Here is a 21,094-nt window from a genome sequence, read left to right as displayed (position 1 = left end):
GTTTAGAGTCCCAGTTGACAGCGTTTCAACTAACACGATATTGACAGAAACGTAAGTGAATTTTACGATAATGACAGAAACGTAAGTGAATTTTAAAATTGCTAAAGTTCTAGAGGTTAGAGTCCTTGTCAAACAGCGTTTTGACTAAAGTCCGAAAAACCTAGAGGTTGGAGTCCTTGTCAAACGGTGTTTTTGACTAACGTCCCAGAGGGTTAGAGCCCCAGTTAAACGATGTTTAACTGAAGTCCTAAAAGGGGCGCGGGTTTTAATGTTTTTATCTTTCTTCATATTTTTTTTTCAAAATCTTTCTCTTTCTCACCGTTTATTCAATGTCACATGCTGTTTTTATTTTAATTATGTAAAGCACTTTGAAATGCCTTGCTGCTGAAATGTGCTATACAAATAAAATTTGATTTGATTGATTGATTGAAGAGCTTTAAAATGTAATTTGACTCCACTGCGCCCCCTGGGTTGTTCCAACAGCTTTATCTCCTTAACACATTGGCCGATCTGCACCAGATGTTTTGTGCATTGTCAGGGAGCGCTGCTGAACACATCAATGTGTATCACCTAGTGGACAGGTGTGGGAACTGCGTGAGAGCGTTGACGTGGCGAGCGGGCAGTGTTGCTGAAGCTCCCGCGGTCGCCACGAGGCCGGAGCTGCACTGAGCTGTGAGGGCCTCCAATGCTGCTTGCAGCTTTAATTTCTAAATTATTCTCTTAAATAAATAGAATTTAAAACAGGTTGGACCTTTGATAAATTGTGTTACTGTTTCTAATATCTGTCCCTATTGTTTCTGCTGAAGAAATTACAGCTCAAACTGAATCTAAATGTTTAATTTTTTATTTTTGTTCAACTTGAATCAATCGGGAATGATTTACAGCAGAATTGGAGTTTATAAAAATGTTTACCTGCCATATTCATCATCACCTTCCTGCTTCATTTCTTCTCCTTTCTCATCCTCCTTTATTTGCCTTTCTTCTCCTCCGTTCACAGAAGAGACAGAGTTTGTGTGTATTTGACCTCCTAGAGATTCAAATGAAACAGTTTATAATAAGAAGCAGCTTTTAAAAAGCAGTTTTTCTTGCTAGTGCCACCTTGAGCCGCCTGCTCCTCTGGACCCCGCTGGGCGCAGCCGGTCGACACCGTGATGGAGCTGAGGAGCTCCCGCAGCTGCTCTCCGGTCACACACACCACGTCTCCGTCCTTCAGGCCTGCGTCCACGCTGCTCAGCACAGGCTGCAACACTCCGTCTCCGCGCTCACCGTTTGGAAACAGATCTGTTCTCCTTGGGGATCCCAGCGGTCTGACAGCAGAGCTGAGTTTGTGTTTGTTTGTCTTTACCTTCAGAGGATGCATACAAAGTTGCACATAGTGGCTTGAAAAAGGTAAATATCTCTTTTTGTTGTTTTTTTGATAACTATTATAGTATCTAAGACACCAAATGTTTTATATAATCAACTTTTATTTAAGGCATGCCTTAAAAAGTAGTTTTACTCTTCCACCATGCAAATATAATGCTTATTTTTGTTCTTATTTACACTCTCATATGAAAATGGCTGCATACAGATGAACAATTATACAACTGTGCATCTTTGAAAAGCAGATGTAGAGCCTCCTGCACAACAAACAAGAATGCAGTAAATGGTTTCTGGATGGTAAGTCAACAATAAAACACTTGTCTTTTTCAGCAGTGATTGCACAGCTGTAAAACCAGCTGACCAAACATGCTGGAGCTCAGCTGGGGTTGCTAAGTGACAGTGGAATTATGGCTGGGGTGCTAGGGAATGGGCTGCTTTACTGCTGATTTGAAACATTACATTTTGAAGGTTTTTGAAACGGCTCATTTCATTTAACTTACTTCCAACTGGACAGTGTTGAGACCCAAATGGAAATACGAAAATATGAATTTAACCTAATAGGTCCCCTTTAAATTGTACCAATACTGATCCAAACACGAATTATTTAGGCTCCGCCTCCCTTACCTTTGCCATGGCTTTACTGGCGCGCTCTTTGTGACGGCCTGGAGTTTTGGATGAATTCAGGACAGAGCTTCTACCATCAGTGGTGGAGATGCTGGAGCTGCAGGATGAAGCTGCTGCTGCTGCTTTACACCTGACCTCCCTGGGGCCCCGCGCAGCCTGCTGAGCTGTACGCTCCTCAGGCTGAACCTCCTCCAGGCAGGACGGCTGCCTGGCACTCAGGATGCTAGCTGCTCTGTGCTTACTGGGCAGCTACAGGAAACGCATCACAAACCATTCAGGTGAACAAAAGCCTTAAAGATTAACACATTTATTTATTTTAATTATTTTTTTCTCCTTTCAGCCTGGAATCATTTTCAGAAGAGACTAAGCAGTGCTGGATATTAATATGTAGCTAAAGACAACAGATGTTGATGTTTCTTACCTTTATTGGATTTTTCACAACACCTGCTGTAAAAATAAACCAAACAATGAGCCAAAAATATTAGAAAAGCATAAAATTAATATATTAGTATTACTTAATATTAAACATAGACATTTTTAATCATTTAAATTTTACAGCAATCAATTTTTATCATAAGCAGCCAAATTAATGAAATGGTTGTTAAAGCAGATATGTTAGTATATTGAAGCAAAATCTACTGCAATCAAATGCAAAGATAAACAAATAATTTATCCCAAAATATTGCCATAAAGGTAAGTTGGGAAGGGTGAAAGCCTCACCATGAGTGAGTAAAATCAGTCTGGGTTTTCCATTTTCCAGCTCAAACAGCAGACCATCTCTGTTCAGGAACAATAAGAGTCATTAGAGCACAAAATAGAGAAGAAAACAAACACCAGAATCATAAGAGACAAAGAGATTTAAATTAGAATTTTAAAAACCTGAAATAGATTCTAAAAGAGTTTTTCTGTTTAGCTTCTACGAATTCTTCCTCAGCAAACTACACTCAGAATCCCACAATGACAAAATCAAACAAAATTTTATATGGATTTAATAATTTATTTTAAAAATATTGCATTTAAATAAGCATCAAGACATTTTATTTACAATGTAGTTGAAACACTCCTGGGAGAAAATTTTAGTTTATAGGTACACCAGGAGTTTCTGACTGGATGAACAACTTTCAAAGATATTAATCCTTCATTTATTCCAGAAAATATTACTGGGATTACACTGCAAAAACACAAAATCTTATCAAGTATTTTTTGTCTGGTTTCTAGTGCAAATATGTCAGTGCACTTGAAATAAGTTAAAACTAACTTAAAGTCTCCTTTCAACAAGATATAGGAGTTTATTTTCAGTCAATAATTCCTTGATATTGATAAAATTGTATTAATTCCACTGGTAGATTATTTAATTTGTAACAGTCCCACAGAACGATGCTTCCATCACCATAGTTCACTGTTGGGTTGGTGAGGAGCGTTGTCTGGTTTCCTCCAAACTGAATACACTTTAGAACAGATCCGTCCTGCCAACAACCTTCAGCATCGACAACAACTCTTTAGAGAAACTTTGATAATATGAGTTGCATTTAAATTTTCCCCTGAGCTGAACAAAGTATTTCTGAATTTAATTTACAGCCACACACCTCCACTGCTCTGAGAGCTGTAGTATCTGACCCACTTAATGGATCAAATACATTATGGATACACATAGTCTGAATATGATACTCATAATTTAATATCCAACTAAAAACATTTTGCACACACTAACATGTTCTCCAACTGCCAGCAAGAATCTCTGGCATAAAAGGTGTGGATCTTCACACAAAAGTCACCTAAAGTTTTAAATATTCTGATTTTGATGATGTTTCAAATATTTATTTTTAATACATTTACGAATTTAGATTATTTTTGCATCAGGAAGCAACATAATAACTGAGCAAAGTGAAGGGCATGTGTATAATATACATCTTACAAATTTTGTATAAATAGTCATTATTACAGTTGAAACCATAGGTTTGCATACACTCAATAAAAAAAACCACACATTTAAATTTCTCACAGTCTGAAGTTAAATCAGCCTGTCTTTCTCTTGTTTTGGTTTAGTTAGAATTAAAATTATTTACATTTACTAAATGCATCAATACTGAGAAAGAATTGTGTTTATTGATGTCTTCAAAATGATTTGGTAGTATTGCCTCTGAACTGTATGACTAACAGACCTAAAACAGTTACAGTTTGGTCTGATTTAACGTAAGACTGTGGGAAAAAAAAGGTGCATGTCTCTTTTTATTAGTAAATAGCAAATATATGTACTTGAGATAGTGCCTTGAAATCAAATTAACATTTCTACTCTTTGGAATATCTTTGCTTCACTTCTCGTCTAGAAAAAGATTACGTAAACGTGGGTTAAGTTTGATTGATTTTTTTAAATTAATGAATAAGCATTCATTAATGTGCAATTTCACTGCGACACCTTAGCTATTCAGTGTTTTAGCTTAGCAAGCTGTTCAGCAGCAGACTCACCCAAGGTTCATGTCGAGAAAAATATACACCGAATCAGCAGCAGATTTACAAACAAACTTAATATAATATAAAATGAGTGACTAGCAGATTAATTTTCATAGTTAAAATGGCACGTTAACTGAGCACTGATAGCTAACAAGCCAATTTCTGGGGGAAAACGGTTGCCTACGTTGGTTGCTACCTACGAACAACAAGGGTGTCACCGATTGGCTAATCTTTGCTGTATTTAAAATTACTGACCAATGAAAGGTCTTCATTTTTGGACGTTTAAATTTGATGACGGTGCATTCATTGACACTCGGGATATATTAAGGCTGAAGCTAACTTTGTTTTAATGACAGTAATTTATCATACAGTGGTACATTTGAAAGATGAAAGATATAAACTATGTAATAGCTATCAGAAACAAGCCATAATTTTAGCATTAAAACTTTCGTAAAATTATGACTTTGAAAGTAAATATTATAACCATCACTAAAAAATATGGCTTTAAATATCATGAATAATACCCCGTACCATAACACTGTCTATCTTTCAAATGGTGGACATGTGAAGTTGCATAAATCCTCTGATGTAAGTGAAGGCACTGTTTCTTGTATTTGGCAGTCCCGCAGGAAGGTGGCGCCAAAGCGCCGGAGTCGTCTTAATGAACTGTAAAATCTAAACAGTCTGCATTAACCCTAACCGGAATAACGGTCGTTAATGAGTTAGAGCACCGAGGATCAAGATTGATGAGCTCCTCCGGTCCACCTCGCCTGTCCTCAGTGACGTCCAGCGTGCTCCCGGTGATCCTGAAGGTGTGTTGTTGTTGTGACAGCTTGGTGCAATCTAACCAGAGAGGCTGCGTAACGTCAGTCCGTGATGTTAGCCAGCGTCGTTAGCATGCGAGGCTACTTAACGGCAACTAGACTCTGTGTAACGACAGTGTTTTCCGGGCGAGCCTGAGGGTCAGAGCTGCTCGTAAGGAAGGTGGAAATACGAGGGACGATGGTATTAAACGAGGTGATGTTTTATTTTGAATCTAAGCTTATTTAAATGCTGAAAGTGATCGACTTATTTCTCTTGCTGGTTGTCAGGCTAAGGTCAAGAAGCTGGCCAGTTCGGCAGCTAACGCTAACTGATACCTGTCTCTATAAACGTGTAATGTGACAGTAAGTCTTTCTGCTAGCGGGTAATGGCCGAGCCTCTGGATCAGGAGTTAAGATGTTGTTTTTATAGAGGTGGCTCTCCAAAAGTTTCATTCGCTGGAAGCTACTGTGTACTGTGTAGCTCTATGTAAATATGATTATACCAAAGACCAGAGGCGTTGGTAGGTTTTACCACCCGGGGACTCAGCCCTGCTAACACATATTTAACTATTTATAGGAATTTATTGATTTGAATAAATCAGTATTTGCTTGAATATGTTATAATTAGGGCAAAATCTGCATTTGCACTTTATCAGTTCATTTTATAAACATCTGAACACTAACATTTTAGCTTAAATAAGCTTTATATAAAATAGGTTGTCTTTGATCATGCAAGTCCTTTGTGGTTTTATATAAATTACTACATTTTCTTCACTTAGTTTATTTGTTTACATTTATGTTAATCATTCAAATTGAAAAATACTTTGATTTATCCCAAAAGAAAATTAATTGTTATCATCCAAGTATCTTTGAAGAGAGTGGATGGTGATGCTGTGTGCATCAAAGAAGGACCTCCAGTAGCAGTCAGTCATGCAACGAATTTGAAGAATCCTCTGATTGAAGACTGTTGCTGTATCACTGTCAGGACATGCTAACAGATACATTTTCATGCAACAGAGACTACAGGAAATATAGTCTCTGCTGCATGAAGAGATGACACGACATGTCCCATATGACACGAACAGTTGTTGGCAATCACTGCTAATCCACCTCATTTCCTATCTGAATATACAGTTAGAAAGCCAGGCAGAGAAACTTTGATTGATAGAAGAAATATTTGAACCTCCTGCTCTGCACCATTGAAGCCTCGTTTTCAACCCCTCTGGAATTTGTGTTGATAATTCAGGTGTTATTTGAGTTTTTAGATGCTAATCCGTTTCTCCCAGTTGTAAAAAAAAAAAAACGATACCTTGTTGCCATGGTTACGCATGATAACAACTGTAAAAAGGCAAAAAAGTAGGATCAAAAATCCTTCCAGAAACAGAAGGAATATCTCAACCAAAAAATAAATAGGAAAACTATTATAGCAGACTTTTATTTTTTTTGCTCGATTTTTAAAAACAAAATATCTCTGGTGTTTGGATTATTTATATGGATTTAGAAACAGTTCTGTTAATAATAATAATATTCAAAAACGTTTATTTTTGTGTGTGATTTCATGTTACTTAGGTGGTTACATGTTGTAAGAAAATATTTTTTTGCTAAAGTTTTGTTTTGACACCTGCTTGCATCCAGGTTTCCTTCCTTGTTTACTTGCTCTACTTCAGATTTTCTGACATCTGAAAATCAGCCATTTGATGATATTTGTTTGATTAGACGGCTTGAATTATGCTGATTGTGTTATCTTAATGCACGGTTGCCTAGTCATGCTGCTTTATGAATGATCGTTTTATTAAATAGGCAGTGGCAGTTATCAGCTCGCACTGGGAGCGACTGGAAGCTTTAAACAGGATGCAGTGGCTTTTGTGGCTCCAGCATACTGCCAGATATTCTATTTTAATAACCTCTCCCCTCTCATACGGCTTGTATGAGAGGGGAGATGGCATCACAGCATTAGGAGGAGAGGAAAAGGATGATTTGCTTATTATTTACCAGACATTTCTCTGGAAATCCAGGGAAAACATCCAAAGCTAGTGGACATTTTAAGCTCTGTATAGTCAGTCATTGTCCGGTTAAATGGGAACGTTATTTTTCTGAAACTCGGTTTGTATTCAAGCCAGAAAAGTAGAGCATTTTGGAAATAATGACTTGGACTCCCGCTGAGCTGTCTCCATATGTCCAGTCTCCTGCCACCATCCTTCTGGTGGTTTTTTTTATTCGCTCCTGAAAACCGTCCTCTTGTAGTATTTTATATTTTGTTTTTATCTGACATGGGCTACTGTTTCAAATCAAACATGGCGGATGACGCATCTGATTTTTGCAGAAGTTTTCAAAGGCTGAAGTAGGTCTTATTGTGAGGCTTAGATGTTTGTAAAGTTTCTCCCAGTTACTTCCTGATAAGGCAGAAAAAAAAACACTTGAATGTTTTTATATTTTATTTAAATCTCCTGAATGGAGATAAACTGTCTGTCTTTGTCCTGGTTTCCCTGTTTAATGTTTAGACACACATTTGATTGGTTAAAGCCAGGCCTGTGTATTTTAATGTCCAGAAAATATCAATTTTACTTCATTCTCTTTTAATTATATTTAATGGATAATATATGTATCTAAGTGATTCCAAACATCCAGCCACTGTCTATGCTACACCTGTCACAATAATTAATTCTGCTGGACGGTAAATTGTCCCAAAAATATTTGATAAACGATAATGTTGTTTTGAGACCACTTTGAAGTGATGTAACAGTAGTGGCATAATAAAAACAAATTCTCAAAGACCAATAAACTTTAAATTCTAATGAACATTTAACACTGGAACTGGAAGACATTTTAAATATCCAAAATAAATAAACAAAGCAGCAGAAACAATAAATAAAATGAGTTATGAAGTCTCTGTAAACAAAATTGTCTTTCCAAAAAAGGGCTAGTTGAAAAGACTGAAAACTTTTCATTCAGTTTTTAGTAGAAAGAGAAAAGAGGAAAAACAATAAATCATGCAAATGGAAATGATTGAGTTTGTTTTAATTTATTGCGCCATTATTTGATTTATTGTTTATTGCGACAGTTCTAGTTGAGACCCTGAACAGGTCAAACGCCTAAGGAGAATATAAGAGACCAGTTAACCCAGCAGTCACGTTATTGGACTGTGGGAGGAAGCGGAGTACCCAGAGAGACCCAGACATGGAGAACATGCAAACCTCAAGCAGGAAAACTTTCATTAAACCAAACAGGCTAAACAGAAAATCAATACAAGTCATTATTACATTATAAAAACACTTTGAATTAAAACTGATTATGATTCAAACGAGGCAAATAAACCGTTAAGTTTCTGTGTGCATAGTTCAAAAGAAAATCCTTTTAATTAACTGAAAAATAACTTAATCAAAACAAAACAGAAGCCATTATTAGAAGCTGTAATGACAATATGAGATTTCCCACGATTCTCTCTTCTTCACCCGTCGTTCTGATGCTTCCTGATCTGTAAGACCGCCAGCAGGTTGGGTCCCATCACCTGGCTCACCTGTGAGGGTCCGTTACTGTGACACTTATCAACAAGCTGCATGTAATGCAATGGAGATTTGTACAACAGAGTATTAGAGCCAGACTGAAGTAGTTTTAAATTAAGAGAGTAAGTTGTAAAAATAGGAGGAAAAATGTGGCTTTAATTAGAGAAAAGCTTTAATAGAGCAAATGAGCTCTGATGTGACCGTCTCAGCAAATCACTCTGGTTGTTTTCTCCAAAGTATACGCAGCCATTTGTAATATTAGAACCAAACAAAGTTAATTTTGATTTTTAAAACTGAGAATGAAGTTGTAACAGAATGAAGAAGTAATATTAAAAAGATAAAGTAGTGATTTAACTGCTAGGTGAATCTTAGCGCGGCGATAAAATGAGAAATGTTGAGCATCGTGTGAAGTTATAAACTAGTGTTAGTTTTATAAATAGGGAAATATTTTATCTTTCCACACATCATAATTATTGTACAAACGACCGCAGAGCCACCAAGCTGGTCACATCAGACATTAATAACTGTTGGAGCTTTTTTCTAATATAACAACTTTTTTCTCAGAATTTTGTGTCTTTATCCTGCTAATATTATGACTGTATTCTCTTAATGTTATGACTTTATGATGTATCTGAACAGTCGTTGATAGATTTCTGACCGTTGTTTGGGACTCAGTGCAGCGATTATTTTTATCTGTACCAGAGAAGTGAGCATGTTGTGTGTGAGGTTGTCGTTGATGTTTCTTCAGTTTTCTCCTTTATTTTGCTGAAAAGGTGATTCTTCAGGTTAAAAACAGAATAATTTATCTGGAGACGGAACCAGAAGCTCTTTTCTGCCATGAGATCTGATTTGTGATGTGAATGTTTCTCATTTAAAGAAGACAGACTGGCATGCTGGGTGCTGTGGCTGCTTGCTCAGGTTTGTGGTGTCAGAAGAGGCTGTGTGTGTGTGTGTGTGTGTGTGTGTGTGTGTGTGTGTGTGTGTGTGTGTGTGTGTGTGTGTGTGTGTCTCTGTGTGTGTGTGTGTCTCTGTGTGTGTTGTAGCTGATGTGGTCTGTCTCCCTGCCCAGGCGAAGGTTAAGGGGACACATTGTTCTCCTGGTTTTCTGTGTGTATCACTCAGCAGCTGTTGGATTGTGTCAGGGGACCCAGCAGCAGCAGCTGTGTTTGTCTTACGTTCTTTTATTTTTTTTATTTTTAAAACTCAAAAGACGTGAGTTTGGGTTGGATGGCACCTCAAAAGTGTTGCATCTTTTTCCCAAAACTGTCTTCCAAAATCTTGATTCGTCATTTCAATAGTTTTATTTTTCTTTTGCCATTTTTATTTCTTCCTCTGTTGTCTTAGGTTTTTCTCAGTTCCTGTATTTTCTGTTTACAGATGTTAGAAATATATGAAACAAGACTAAACTAACTTACAAGCAACTTTTCAGTAAGAAATAGGAGCTTGTATAAAGTCAATAATTTCTTAATACTCATTTTAAAAAAGTACTTAATCCATTGGCAGATGATTTTACTTATAACATGGGAAAAATGTCTTGTTATAAGTGAAATAGTCCGCCAATGAAACTAGTACTTTTTCACAAATATTAAGGAATTCGACTTAAAACTAGCTCATATTTCTTGCTGAAAAGTTTTCTTTAAGTTAGTTGTGTCTTATTTCAAGTGTACCAAGATATTTGCACTAGAAACTGGACAAAAATACGTGTTAAGATTTTGTAATTTTACAGTGTAGTATGGACAAAGTGCATAATGTATTCTGGTGCTAAGCCGTTCAGTGATTCATTAACTACCAACAGTATTTTAAAGTCTGTTCTCTCAGTGAAGGACTGTAGAACTGGGTGCTGTGCTCTGTCTTCCTGTTTTTAGTCAGAACACCAGCAGCAGCGTTCTGGATCAGCTGCAGCTGCAGGATTGATTTCTTTAGTCAGACCTGTGAAGACGCTGCTGTAGTAATCATTGCAACTGAAGATAAACGCATGGATGAGTTTCTCTAGATGTCGCTGGAACATTAGTGCTCTAAAACTGAAGCTGTCTTGATCGCTCCTCTTTAGGTCCAAAGAAAATAACTTCAGTTCAGCTGGAGAAAGTTTTGCCACATTTAACAGTTCTGAGCGTCTGTTCAGTGATCGATGGTTCTGAGTCACCTGGTGACATGGCCTGTCACAGTAACAACATTTGCTGGACACTAAATTATCCCAGAAGTTATTGCAATGAACAATAATATTGTTGTTTTGAGTCCATTATCAAGGAGTGGAATGGTAACGACATAATACTGCAGGAACACATTCTCAGAGATCAGTAAACCTTAAATTCTGGTGAACATTTAACACTGGAACTGGAAAACATTTTAAATATCCAAAATAAAAAACAGAAACGGCAAATAAAATGAATTATGAATTCTCTGTAAACAAAATTGTCCTTCAAAATAAGGGCTAGTTGAGACCAAAGAAATTGCAAGAATCTGAAAGTAGAATGAAACAAAACGTATAAATAGGATAATTTTGTGATGAGAAGGGCTGGGTTTTAATAAGGTTATACTTCTACCCACTTCTTTGAACATTTATGTTTGCATTGCTGTAATTTTAATTGGAACTTTGTGTGTTCAATAATTTACAAAATACAAAAAATGTTTCATGGTATAGAATCCTCTGGGAACATAAATCTTTGTTCCTTAACTTCTGCCCTGAGTGATGAAGCTGAGTCCTGCATGTTTTTTCTTCTGGTTTTTGTCATTTACTGAAAGCTGACGTCAAACCTGTCCTGCTTTGCTCCAAGAATGAGTTTAAGGAGTAGAAAAGTTCTTCCTCTGACGTACTGAACACCTGCAACGCCTCAGCAAACCTCTTCACAGAGTCAGTCCGACGAAAATAGAAAACCGTCTCTGCTGCAGTTTCAGTACTTCAGGTGATGCTGATGAAATAATGCACATTTATAGCTTCACATGTGGTTTATTTATTAAACATAATAATAATAATAATTTGTGGGATGCACAGTGGTGCACTAGGTAGCACTGTTGCCTTGCAGCAAAAAGGTTCTGGGTTCGATTCCTTGCCCAGGGTCTTTCTACGTGGAGTGTGCATGTTCTCCCTGTGCATGGTGGGTTCTCTCCGGTTATCCGGTTTCCTCCCACGGTCCAAAAACATGACTGTCAGGTTTATTGGTCTCTCTAAATTCTCCTTAGTGAGTGTGAACATGGTTGCTTGTCCTGTCTGTCTGTGTTGCCCTGTGATGGACTGGCAACCTGTCCAGGGTGACCCTGCCTCTCACCCGAAACATTAGCTGGAGAGGCACCAGCACCCCTCCTGATCCCACTAGGGACAAGGGTGTAAGAAAATAATAATTTAAAAACTGCTGATTTGTCCTCTGAAAACGTTCTCTTCCAAAAACACTAAAACTGTTTACTTCAACTCTTGGATATTTTTGGAAGTCCCTAATTGGCTCTCTCATCTGTGACTTAGGGAAGGACGGCGGATTCCCACACACACACACACACACACACACACACACACACACACCCAGCCCTGTGGTCAGTCAGTTTGAAATAGCTGCTTAATCAGTCTGTCAGTGTTGTAGAGCTGAAGCGGACCGGCGGCTTTGTCCCAGTGATTGCTGATGATGTAAGATATGCTCACACAGATCCTCTAAGCTGATTGGCTGTCTGATCAGGTTGCTCACCGCACCAAGAAGGACATGGGGGGTCAGATTAGACGTGACGTTGTTTTTACCTTTGCTTGTGTGTTTGTTGGCATGGTGGACAGAGTACTGAGGAACAAGAGGTTAATAACGCTGAAGACTTTTTGTAGAACAAAGAAGACAGAAAGGTGGTTTTCTGTGGCCTGGCTAAGACACTGTGATTATTTTTTAGATTTAATTTGGTTAAAAAAACCATCAAGGAATGGGTAAATAAAAGTAAAATATGATACAATAAGAGGATATTTAGGTCTACTGATTGCATTGATTTTGTTTTAACAGAAGTTGATGCAACATTTGGCTGCAGTTTGTGGAAAACTAAATAAAACCTGAAGGAGTAAAGAGAGAGGGGGAGTTTTTCCTGCCAAACACATAATTAACTGATCGTCTGGTTCTCTAAGCATCTCTTTAACTGTTCATTCACACCAACCCTGTTTGGTCCGCTGGTGGACAAAAGAGAAATCCTACAACTGCTTAAATATTTCCTAATGACTTGTGGAGCTGGAGAACAACCAGGAAATGTTTTCTGCTGCATTCAGGAATATTCTCAATCTCCAAGCAGATATGGAGCCAAAAGCAGGGAAAGTTTACCAGAAGGAAAACATCACGTCAAAATGAAGTAGCAACACATTTCAGAGCATCAGAAAAACTTGACTCCTCTTCCTTCTTCATCAGATAAACTTAGAGGAAACACTGCACTCCATTTGTCTGGAAAGTTCAGTTCATTTGGGGAGGTGTGAACGCGTCATCGGATCAAAAAAGCAAAATTTTTCCTCAACTACAAACCTCTGGTCTTGGTTTGGTTGAAGTGAACTCTGGTTCGGTTTGAATGCATATGTGAGCACCAAGTGGACCGAAAACCGCTCCTAAAACAGGAAGTGGACTACAGCGCAGGGCATTCTGGGTAAATACAACCAAAACAAATGCGTTAGTTTAGCGCTAGCAGGAGAAATGGCTCATGTTTGTTTTCTTTTTTAACCAAAGGCAAAAGAGAAATCCTACAACTGCTAAAATCTGATACCTCTCCATTTTTGTTTAAATTTCCTGAAGAACGAACTTGCGTTCATTGTCATCTTCAGAGGTTTTTCTGTTGTTTCCTTCAGTGGTTCTTGGTGCAGCGCCCCCACAGGCAAGGAGGAGAACAGGTTTTTCAATTAGTTTGGTTGGTTTTACATAGAGCAGCTCAAAATGTAATGAATGTTGGAATTTTATTCCCTGAACAGAGCATACCAGACTACCAGGCAGCAAAACACCCTAAAAGGTGCAGTTTGCTGTTCTTCATGGTTTTTTAATATAAAGCAAATATGTGAACATAGTGGACCCCATGGTGTTCACATCGGCCTGCAAACAGTTGAGAACTCGTCTAAAATGCTTTTAGCTGCCAGTTTAAATAATTCCTTAATATGCACTAATAAGCACAGTGAAAATAGTCTTGGCGCTACCGCAGAAGCTAACGTTTGATCTCCACTCTTTGGGACTCAGCCAATCAGTGCCATGGGACAAGATTGGCTGCTTTACTAACGGCAGCCAATCAAGAGCGATGCGTCTGGGTATTTCCTGAGCTGCATTTATTTACAGATATTTTAAATGTTCTCAACAGAAACAAATATGAATAGGTGAGGTTTTTCACAAATAACTTGAGTTAAGAAGTCCGTCCAGTGTTGAACCAGAGAAAGAACCAAAACCCTCGAGGACCGACTTTTGGGATCGTTGGTTTAGACCAAGCAACAAATCATGGTAGACTGATAGACTGTTTCTATTTTAACTTTAACGGAGGAGAGAAAAATGATTTGTGGAAAAATATTAGGATGAAGATTACAGCAGTAGGAGAGATCATCTCCTGATATGTTTGAGGTCAGTTGGATTTTTGAAATAGTCCAGTGTGTGTTGGGTAAACACACAGGAAAGGACGTCCCTTTGCTCTCCAGCAGCCCGGACACACACCTGTCACTCCATCAATTCCCCAGGGACACAGAAACCCACAAACAACGAGGGCTCCACACACACACACACACACACACACACACACACACACACACACACAGAGATAATTTAGTAGCTGAGGCTGCTGAATCAGGCGGTACATTCTTCCTTTAAACAGTTGGAACATATTGCCGCTCCCTGATTGATCTGCTCTTATTTTAACAGCTGTCCTGATTCTGTTTATACAAACAAAGTTCAGTTTTAAAACATAAAATCCAGAAATATAATTGATTTTGAAGAGAAGATGTGTTGATATGGTGTAAATAAAGGCATTGACATGTTAGTCTCTCTTCTTCCTTGGTTCAGTGGGTTATTGCTAATTCATTATTATAGAAAAATTAATTGTAAAATTAATTGACTGTTTTAATTCTTTGCAAACCCCTGGACCAATGAAAGTAGTGAGTCATCAGCCTCATTTAATCCTTAGCAGCATAAAAAATAGATGCATGTTTTGCACTGGTACCAATTCTGCATAATAGATCTGCTCACTACTGCTGCATAACATATCCAACTCCAATCATCGCTGTAATTTCATTGTGTCCAATTATTGCAAGGATGCCGTATTTATGCCTCTCATAACAATAACATGTTTACCCAGTTGGAGAGACTCCAAACCTACCCTGATGATTTATGTTTCAGTGGCTGTGATGCTAAAGCATTCAGAAAATGGCAGAACGCTGGTTAAAGCTCAACAAAGACAAGAAAATGTATCATTGAAAAAGTATGTAACAATTAGGAATGGAAACAATTAACCATTTGGAGCTTCTCCCATCCATCAGAGGGCGCTGCTGGTCATACTTAAACAGACCCAGTTGACACAGAAACAAAGATGGCGGGGCCATACCAGAACAGGAAAGAGAACCGGTCCAAATGGAGTCTGTTGTGGGATGCAAAATTCAGCTTATGCGGTTCTGCTTAGAAATATAAATGCATGACAAGATCATTAAGTTATTAGCTTAAAGGCAGCGTCAACTTTTCAACCAAAGATTACAGATTTTTTAAAGAAGGTGAGGATGTAATGATGACGGCAATTCAAAGGACAATATGCAAAAAAACTGACATGACATGAAAAGACATGATGCCAATAAGCTCCGTTGATTTTGAGGGCTTTCTAAGTTTAATAACAGGAGAAAACCAAACCTTTCTGTTTATTCAGTCTGTGTCTAATCCAGCTGACATACAAAAAATGTTAAAATATAATGATGTGCTTCTTTTCTTAATTCAGCATATGAAAACTGTAGCCCTTTATGTTTTGGAAAGACGGTTTTCCCTCCTGATAAAAGGGGAAAAGTTGGATTTTTAAGAAAGTGGCAGATTTTCAATTAATCGTTAGTCAATCGATGGGAGCAGTTAACGTTACACTAATTCATTAACTGATAACTTGCATCCTGAGTAACAATTTTCGTTTATTGTTGTAGCGATAAATTCTAATGAATGATATTTTAAAAATAAAACTGACTGTATTGTTGATTTTTTTTTTTACCATTTTCTCCACTGTTTCTTCCATGAGAGTACCAATAAGTTAGTTAAATGCAGTCACTGCATGCAGCCGGGTGACATAAATCACGTCTTTACGTAACCTGTTCCATATGGGAATGTTTCTCCAGATCAATATTTGTGTTTGTGGGACTCTGACTGCTGCGCTGTTCAGTCACAGCCACACAGTTATCTAAAGATGACAGCAATGAAGTAATAAGTAGAGTTTTGTTATCACAATGGTAACAGAAATGTAATTTTATGTCAACGCAAAATGGAATAAATTTTAAATAAAGCTTTCGTAGTCATACAACAACTCAAAGGACTTTTAGACAGATTCACAACTCAAACATTCATGGGCCATGATGACGATACGATTTACAATAAATAAAGAACTAAACAGCATTAATTAGGATTGGGTGATGTGGACTTAAGTCTTATAGTATTTTGATTTTATTGTGTTAATGATAAAAATAATAATAAAATTATTTATTTACTTCTTTTTTAGGCAACTAAATAACTGATTCTGGAATTAAAGCCCCACAAACACAAATCCTGCTCTTGCAAAGCATTCCCATTTATAATACTCTTCTTAAGAACCCCAGTCACTTAAATAAGTGAAATTTGTATTATAAACTTTACACAGCAACTGCATTTAATTATATTTTAAAATTTATTGATAGAAACATGGGAGAAAATAGTAAAACTAACAAGCCCAAAAATATGTACAGCTTTAGGACGTTTTAAACATCATTAATGGGAATTTATTGTGACAGCAATAAATCAAAATTCTTATCATGATAAGAAATTTATCACAATAAATAACAAACGATACGATGGTGTTAATATCGTCCTGCACCTTCCCAGCTGCTAGATGAATAAAATCATTATTTCCATTGAAACAACAAGGTTTTCTTCTGCTGGTTTGATCATTACTGGACCACCTCTTGTTGCTTAAAGCAGATTTTTAAGCTGCATTAAACAGAAAGCACTTATATTACAGGCCCAGAGAGCCTGAACGGATCAAACTTAAAACGTGAGCCAGCATGCGGTGCACTCCTGCTGCTGCTCTCTATGCAGATTGTTAACGGTTCATTTTTTTTCTTAATCTTTATAAACTCTTCTAATATTGTATTAAAAAAAGCTTAAGTGGTTAAATAGAAATCTGCAGAATGTGCCAGTATTTTTAATCAGATTTAACCCTGAGAATAATCAAAAGATTCATCATTCATTACTAGTTAATCATTAGTTGCAGTGCTGCTGTTTTGTCAAGCTAACACTTTCCAGATCGGTAAAATAAACGGCGGCTCCTTGAAGGTCACGACTCAGAGGTTCTGCTGATCCCAGAGCAGACGTGACCCGATGTTTACAGATCGCTCCTCTAACTGAAATGCATTGCTCATGGGAAAGACTGGGTTTGTGTGTGTGTGTGTGTGTGTGTGTGTGTGTGTGTGTGTGTGTGTGTGTGTGTGTGTGTGTGGTTCACGCTTGGTGTCAAGGTTAGATTGTGACTTAAGATCTGACAGGAGTTTTTCCGCTGCGGTTATATTTTTGCACCCTGTGAAGAGTCGTGTTTGTGTTAAAGCGTTTGTTACTGTGACGACAGGCTGGACTTGGTCACCTCATGCAATTCTGGTTCTGGTGGATCTAATTGCTTTAACTCCGGGCCGTTTGAGATGTTGGTTGACATCAGGACTCTGTGGGTTCTTAAGTTCTGCAACAAGAAACTGTGAAAATGTCTGTTTATGAACTGAAACGATTAATTAAAATAATCGTCAACTAATCGATTAACCGTTAACTGTAGCATACACACTGAAAAAGGCCATTTGGTGAAAGAACATATTCAGAACAGTGATTAAGCCAAAATATAGAAAATATGTCTACATTTTGCATTTAAGATAAAAACACATTTTGTAAATTATGTTTTAATCAAAATTCTTAAGATGGTATCAATTTAGCGTCACACGATTTTGTTTCACTAAAAGGAATGTTGGTGCCGCATATTAGGCAATAAAATGTTTATTTTGTTATTTAAAAGAAAAAAGATTTAATTCTTTAGTTATTTGCATATTTTATTGTATTTCTAATACAATAAAATATTTAAAAACTTATCTAATAAGTTTTTAAATTAAAAATCTGGGGAAAGAATTTTTGAAAATTAAATCTATAATTGATTACTAAAATTATTTGTAGTTGCAGCCCCAATAATTTTCTGAGTAAATTAGAAAATTTCTAAGTAAATTAGAAAAATTTCTAAGTAAATTAGAAAATTATTGAAACTTTTATTTATTTAAGTAACATTTTTTACTTGTAGTATATTATATAGATTATTTGCTATCAGAATCATGCTTTTAAACTTGTATTTCTGTTAATTTTGATGATTTTCTACTTGGAATTAAAAATAAAAAATCTCAACCTGGCCCTAATATTTTGTCATAGAGTTGACATGAATTCAAAGTCCAAATAGATAGAAACTAAAACAAGATGGCGGTCCCACGGTGTGCTAACATCACTCTGGAAACCTAAGCAGTTCATTGATGAGAAAAAAATCTTGATTTTCCAAACACTAAAAACCAAAAAAAGTGATTAATTGATAAGATCGATTTATCGTACCACTCCAGTTAAACGTGTCAACATGTCGACTCTCCTGGAAGTCAGGTGACCTCTTCCTCCAGGCTACGACTGGAGGAAGAACATCTGCTCAGATGTTTTCTACTCTCTCATTAGAAAATGGTTAATTGGATCTGGCGGTCCCTAGGAACCGTGTTTGGCCTCCTTCTGTTTTTAGGACACATTATTTTAGCTTTTAGGGAACCAGAAAAGAGAACGCCTCTCTGATATGAGTCATTAAGTCTCTGCTTTGTGTCACTTCCTGTCCTTGCAGTGAGCGGCGACCCCCCACTGACTGACACCCTGCGGTTCCGGTGGTTCCTCCGCATCCTGTCCCCCAGGGCCCAACTTCAGCGCATCAGGATTCTGTTGGTGGCGGTTTGGAATCTCATTAGACGCTTTATTAAGTGGCTATTCGGTCTGGCGCCGCCTCCCCCTGGGGCCGGCGTGCGCTCCCAGCAGCCCGTGGTGCCCTGCGCCGACCCCTCCCGAGCCCATGTTCAGGGTAAGACCCGGCCGCGACCGGCTCTAAACGGATCGGCCTTCATCGTTTGATGTTGTCCTCTTCGTCAGCAGGAATTGCGGTGCGTCCGCCAGGAGCCATGTGCCTCCCTCCACCCAACAGCATGGACAGTAAGCAACAGGGGCCGGTGACCGGGGGAGGGGCTGTACCTAAACCACAAGATGGAGGCGTTTCGCTGGAGCCCTTCGTACACCAGGTGGGCTGGACCCGACAAAAAGCCCTGAATACAAAGAACCTGACTTTTACACTGCAAAAACTAATATCTTACCAAGTCAGTTTAGTTTCTAGTGCAAATATCTTAGTGCACTTGAAGTAAGACACATAAAACACAACTAACTTATAAGTAACTTTTTATTAAGATATAACGGCTTGTCTTAAGCCAATAATTTCTTAATATTGATGAAAAAGTTTTGGTTCCATTATCAGACGATTTCACTTAAACCATGACATTTTTCCCAGCCAGTGAATCTAGTACCTTTTTTTATTAATCAATATTAAGGAATTATTAACCTAAAGGCAACATTTGATGCTTCTAAAACCACTTAAAACATACCTTCCAGCTGTTTTCCGGTAATAAATAAATGTTTTTTAGTGTCTGGAAGATGAACCGTTTAAAAAACTTTCTGAATCCAACGTCACAAATCAGAACCTAGCAGTCCCAGCCAAGCCCCGTTACCTAGCAACCCCAGCAGAGCTCCAGCATGTTTGGTCAGCTGGTTTTACCTCACTTTGGATTTAAAGTGACAGGACGCCCTAAAACAGCTCAAAAGAGGCAGAACTGACCAGACTGAAATCTCATTATCCAAGAATCATTATGAACATGTTATATCTGTCCTAACATGTTCCAGGAAGCACAACAGTCACCTTTAAAACAAACGCCTGTGTCTCGCTAAAAAGCTGTTTCTAAGTTAATTCAAGTTTTCTAAGATTTGCACTGGAAACTAAACTAAAAATACTTGGTAAGATTTTGTGTTTTTGCAGTTCTTTGTTTACTTCAGTAAATCCAGGATGCCTGGCAGCTTTTCATGTGTGTGTGTGTGTGTGTGTGTTGCAGGTGGGGGGTCACAGCAGCATGATGCGGTACGATGACCACACTGTGTGTAAGCCTCTGATCAGCAGAGAGCAGCGCTTCTATGAGTCTCTGCCTCCTGAGATGAAGGAGTTCACTCCCGAGTATAAAGGTCAGTCGCCGCTCTCTGATGTTTTGGATCAGAACCGCTGGGCTCTTCATGCCGCCAGACCCCATCTCAATGCAGCATTATAGAACCTGCTGCACACATTACTGTAACTGAAATGATTAATCAGATTAATTGTGATTAATCAATTATCAAAATAATCATCAACAAATTTAGTAAGTCTCTCCGAGGTCCAGTAACATTCGCTCAGCTCAGAATAACTCCCTGCTAAATGGCTGGAGTAGCAGAATGACGCTGAGGAGGAAGGAGATCCGGATGTTTAGTGGAAGAGGAGACGTAGCGGCTCTGTTCTCCATCAACGGCCGCTGCTGGATCTGCCTGACACCCTGATGATGTAGAAACAGACCCAAACAAACGCCGACAGCGTTGGTCCTGTTCCCTGTGTTAGAAGAAATACTTCATGGTTGATGGAGCAGGCGTCTTATTAATCAGTCTGTTAAAACAGGGAGTGCTTTTTTTGGCTCTTTTCTTTAAAGCTGGCCTGTTTTACTTCCTTGAACAGGTTAGGATAGATATATACAAAACATTTTCATAAAATTTTTTGCACAAGATCGTTTTAGATGGAGATTTTATTCTGCTCAGTTTTGTGTATTTTTGAGCTGTTTTAGTGCGTCCTGTCACTTTAAATCCAAATAATCTGCTGCTGGCCACGCCCCCAACTCAACGTTTGTAATCACACATAAAAATGGCTGCAAACATATAAGCAATTATACAACTGTATAGCTTTGAAAAGCATCAGTGGAACCTCCTGCTCAATCAACAATAATGCAGCGAGTGGTTTCTGGACGGCAAGTCAACAAGAAAATATTTGCTTTTTTCAGCAGCCACTGTACAGCACAAGCAGCGGTAAATCCAGCTGACCAAACGTGCTGGA

General features: G+C 38.0%; 2 protein-coding genes and 1 long non-coding RNA gene across 3 annotated transcripts in view; 2 read left to right on the top strand and 1 right to left on the bottom strand.

Annotated features, from left to right (window-relative positions):
• ccdc66 (coiled-coil domain containing 66) overlaps positions 1-4,657 on the bottom strand; it is a 23,601-nt gene extending 18,944 nt beyond the window's left edge. The window contains exons 1-6 of the mRNA XM_015050968.1: positions 4,453-4,657; positions 2,707-2,765; positions 2,408-2,433; positions 1,987-2,235; positions 1,099-1,345; positions 913-1,027 (exon numbers count right to left, since the gene is read on the bottom strand). Of these exons, the coding sequence (XP_014906454.1) occupies positions 913-1,027; positions 1,099-1,345; positions 1,987-2,235; positions 2,408-2,433; positions 2,707-2,765; positions 4,453-4,463 (707 nt within the window). The 5' untranslated portion in view covers positions 4,464-4,657. The remainder of the gene's footprint in view (positions 1-912; positions 1,028-1,098; positions 1,346-1,986; positions 2,236-2,407; positions 2,434-2,706; positions 2,766-4,452) is intronic.
• LOC106958842 (uncharacterized) lies at positions 1,311-2,090 on the top strand. Its single transcript, XR_001427233.1, has 2 exons — positions 1,311-1,389; positions 1,971-2,090. It is a non-coding gene; the product is annotated as an uncharacterized LOC106958842 (long non-coding RNA).
• A 441-nt stretch (positions 4,658-5,098) lies between the features above and the next one.
• On the top strand, positions 5,099-20,713 carry LOC106958830 (uncharacterized). The gene is made up of 5 exons (XM_015050954.1): positions 5,099-5,105; positions 5,160-5,249; positions 18,776-19,006; positions 19,078-19,220; positions 20,079-20,713. The coding sequence occupies exons 1-5, from the start codon at positions 5,099-5,101 to the stop codon at positions 20,286-20,288; spliced, it is 681 nt and encodes a 226-aa protein (XP_014906440.1). The 3' UTR covers positions 20,289-20,713.
• The last annotated feature ends 381 nt before the right edge of the window (positions 20,714-21,094 follow it).

This window comes from Poecilia latipinna, unplaced genomic scaffold, assembly GCF_001443285.1.
Source record: "Poecilia latipinna isolate Pla-1442-1.1 unplaced genomic scaffold, P_latipinna-1.0 Scaffold1021, whole genome shotgun sequence".
NCBI classification, from domain to species: domain Eukaryota; kingdom Metazoa; phylum Chordata; class Actinopteri; order Cyprinodontiformes; family Poeciliidae; genus Poecilia; species Poecilia latipinna.
Note: the sequence above shows the minus strand (reverse complement) of the source record. Positions and strands in the feature narration are given on the sequence as shown.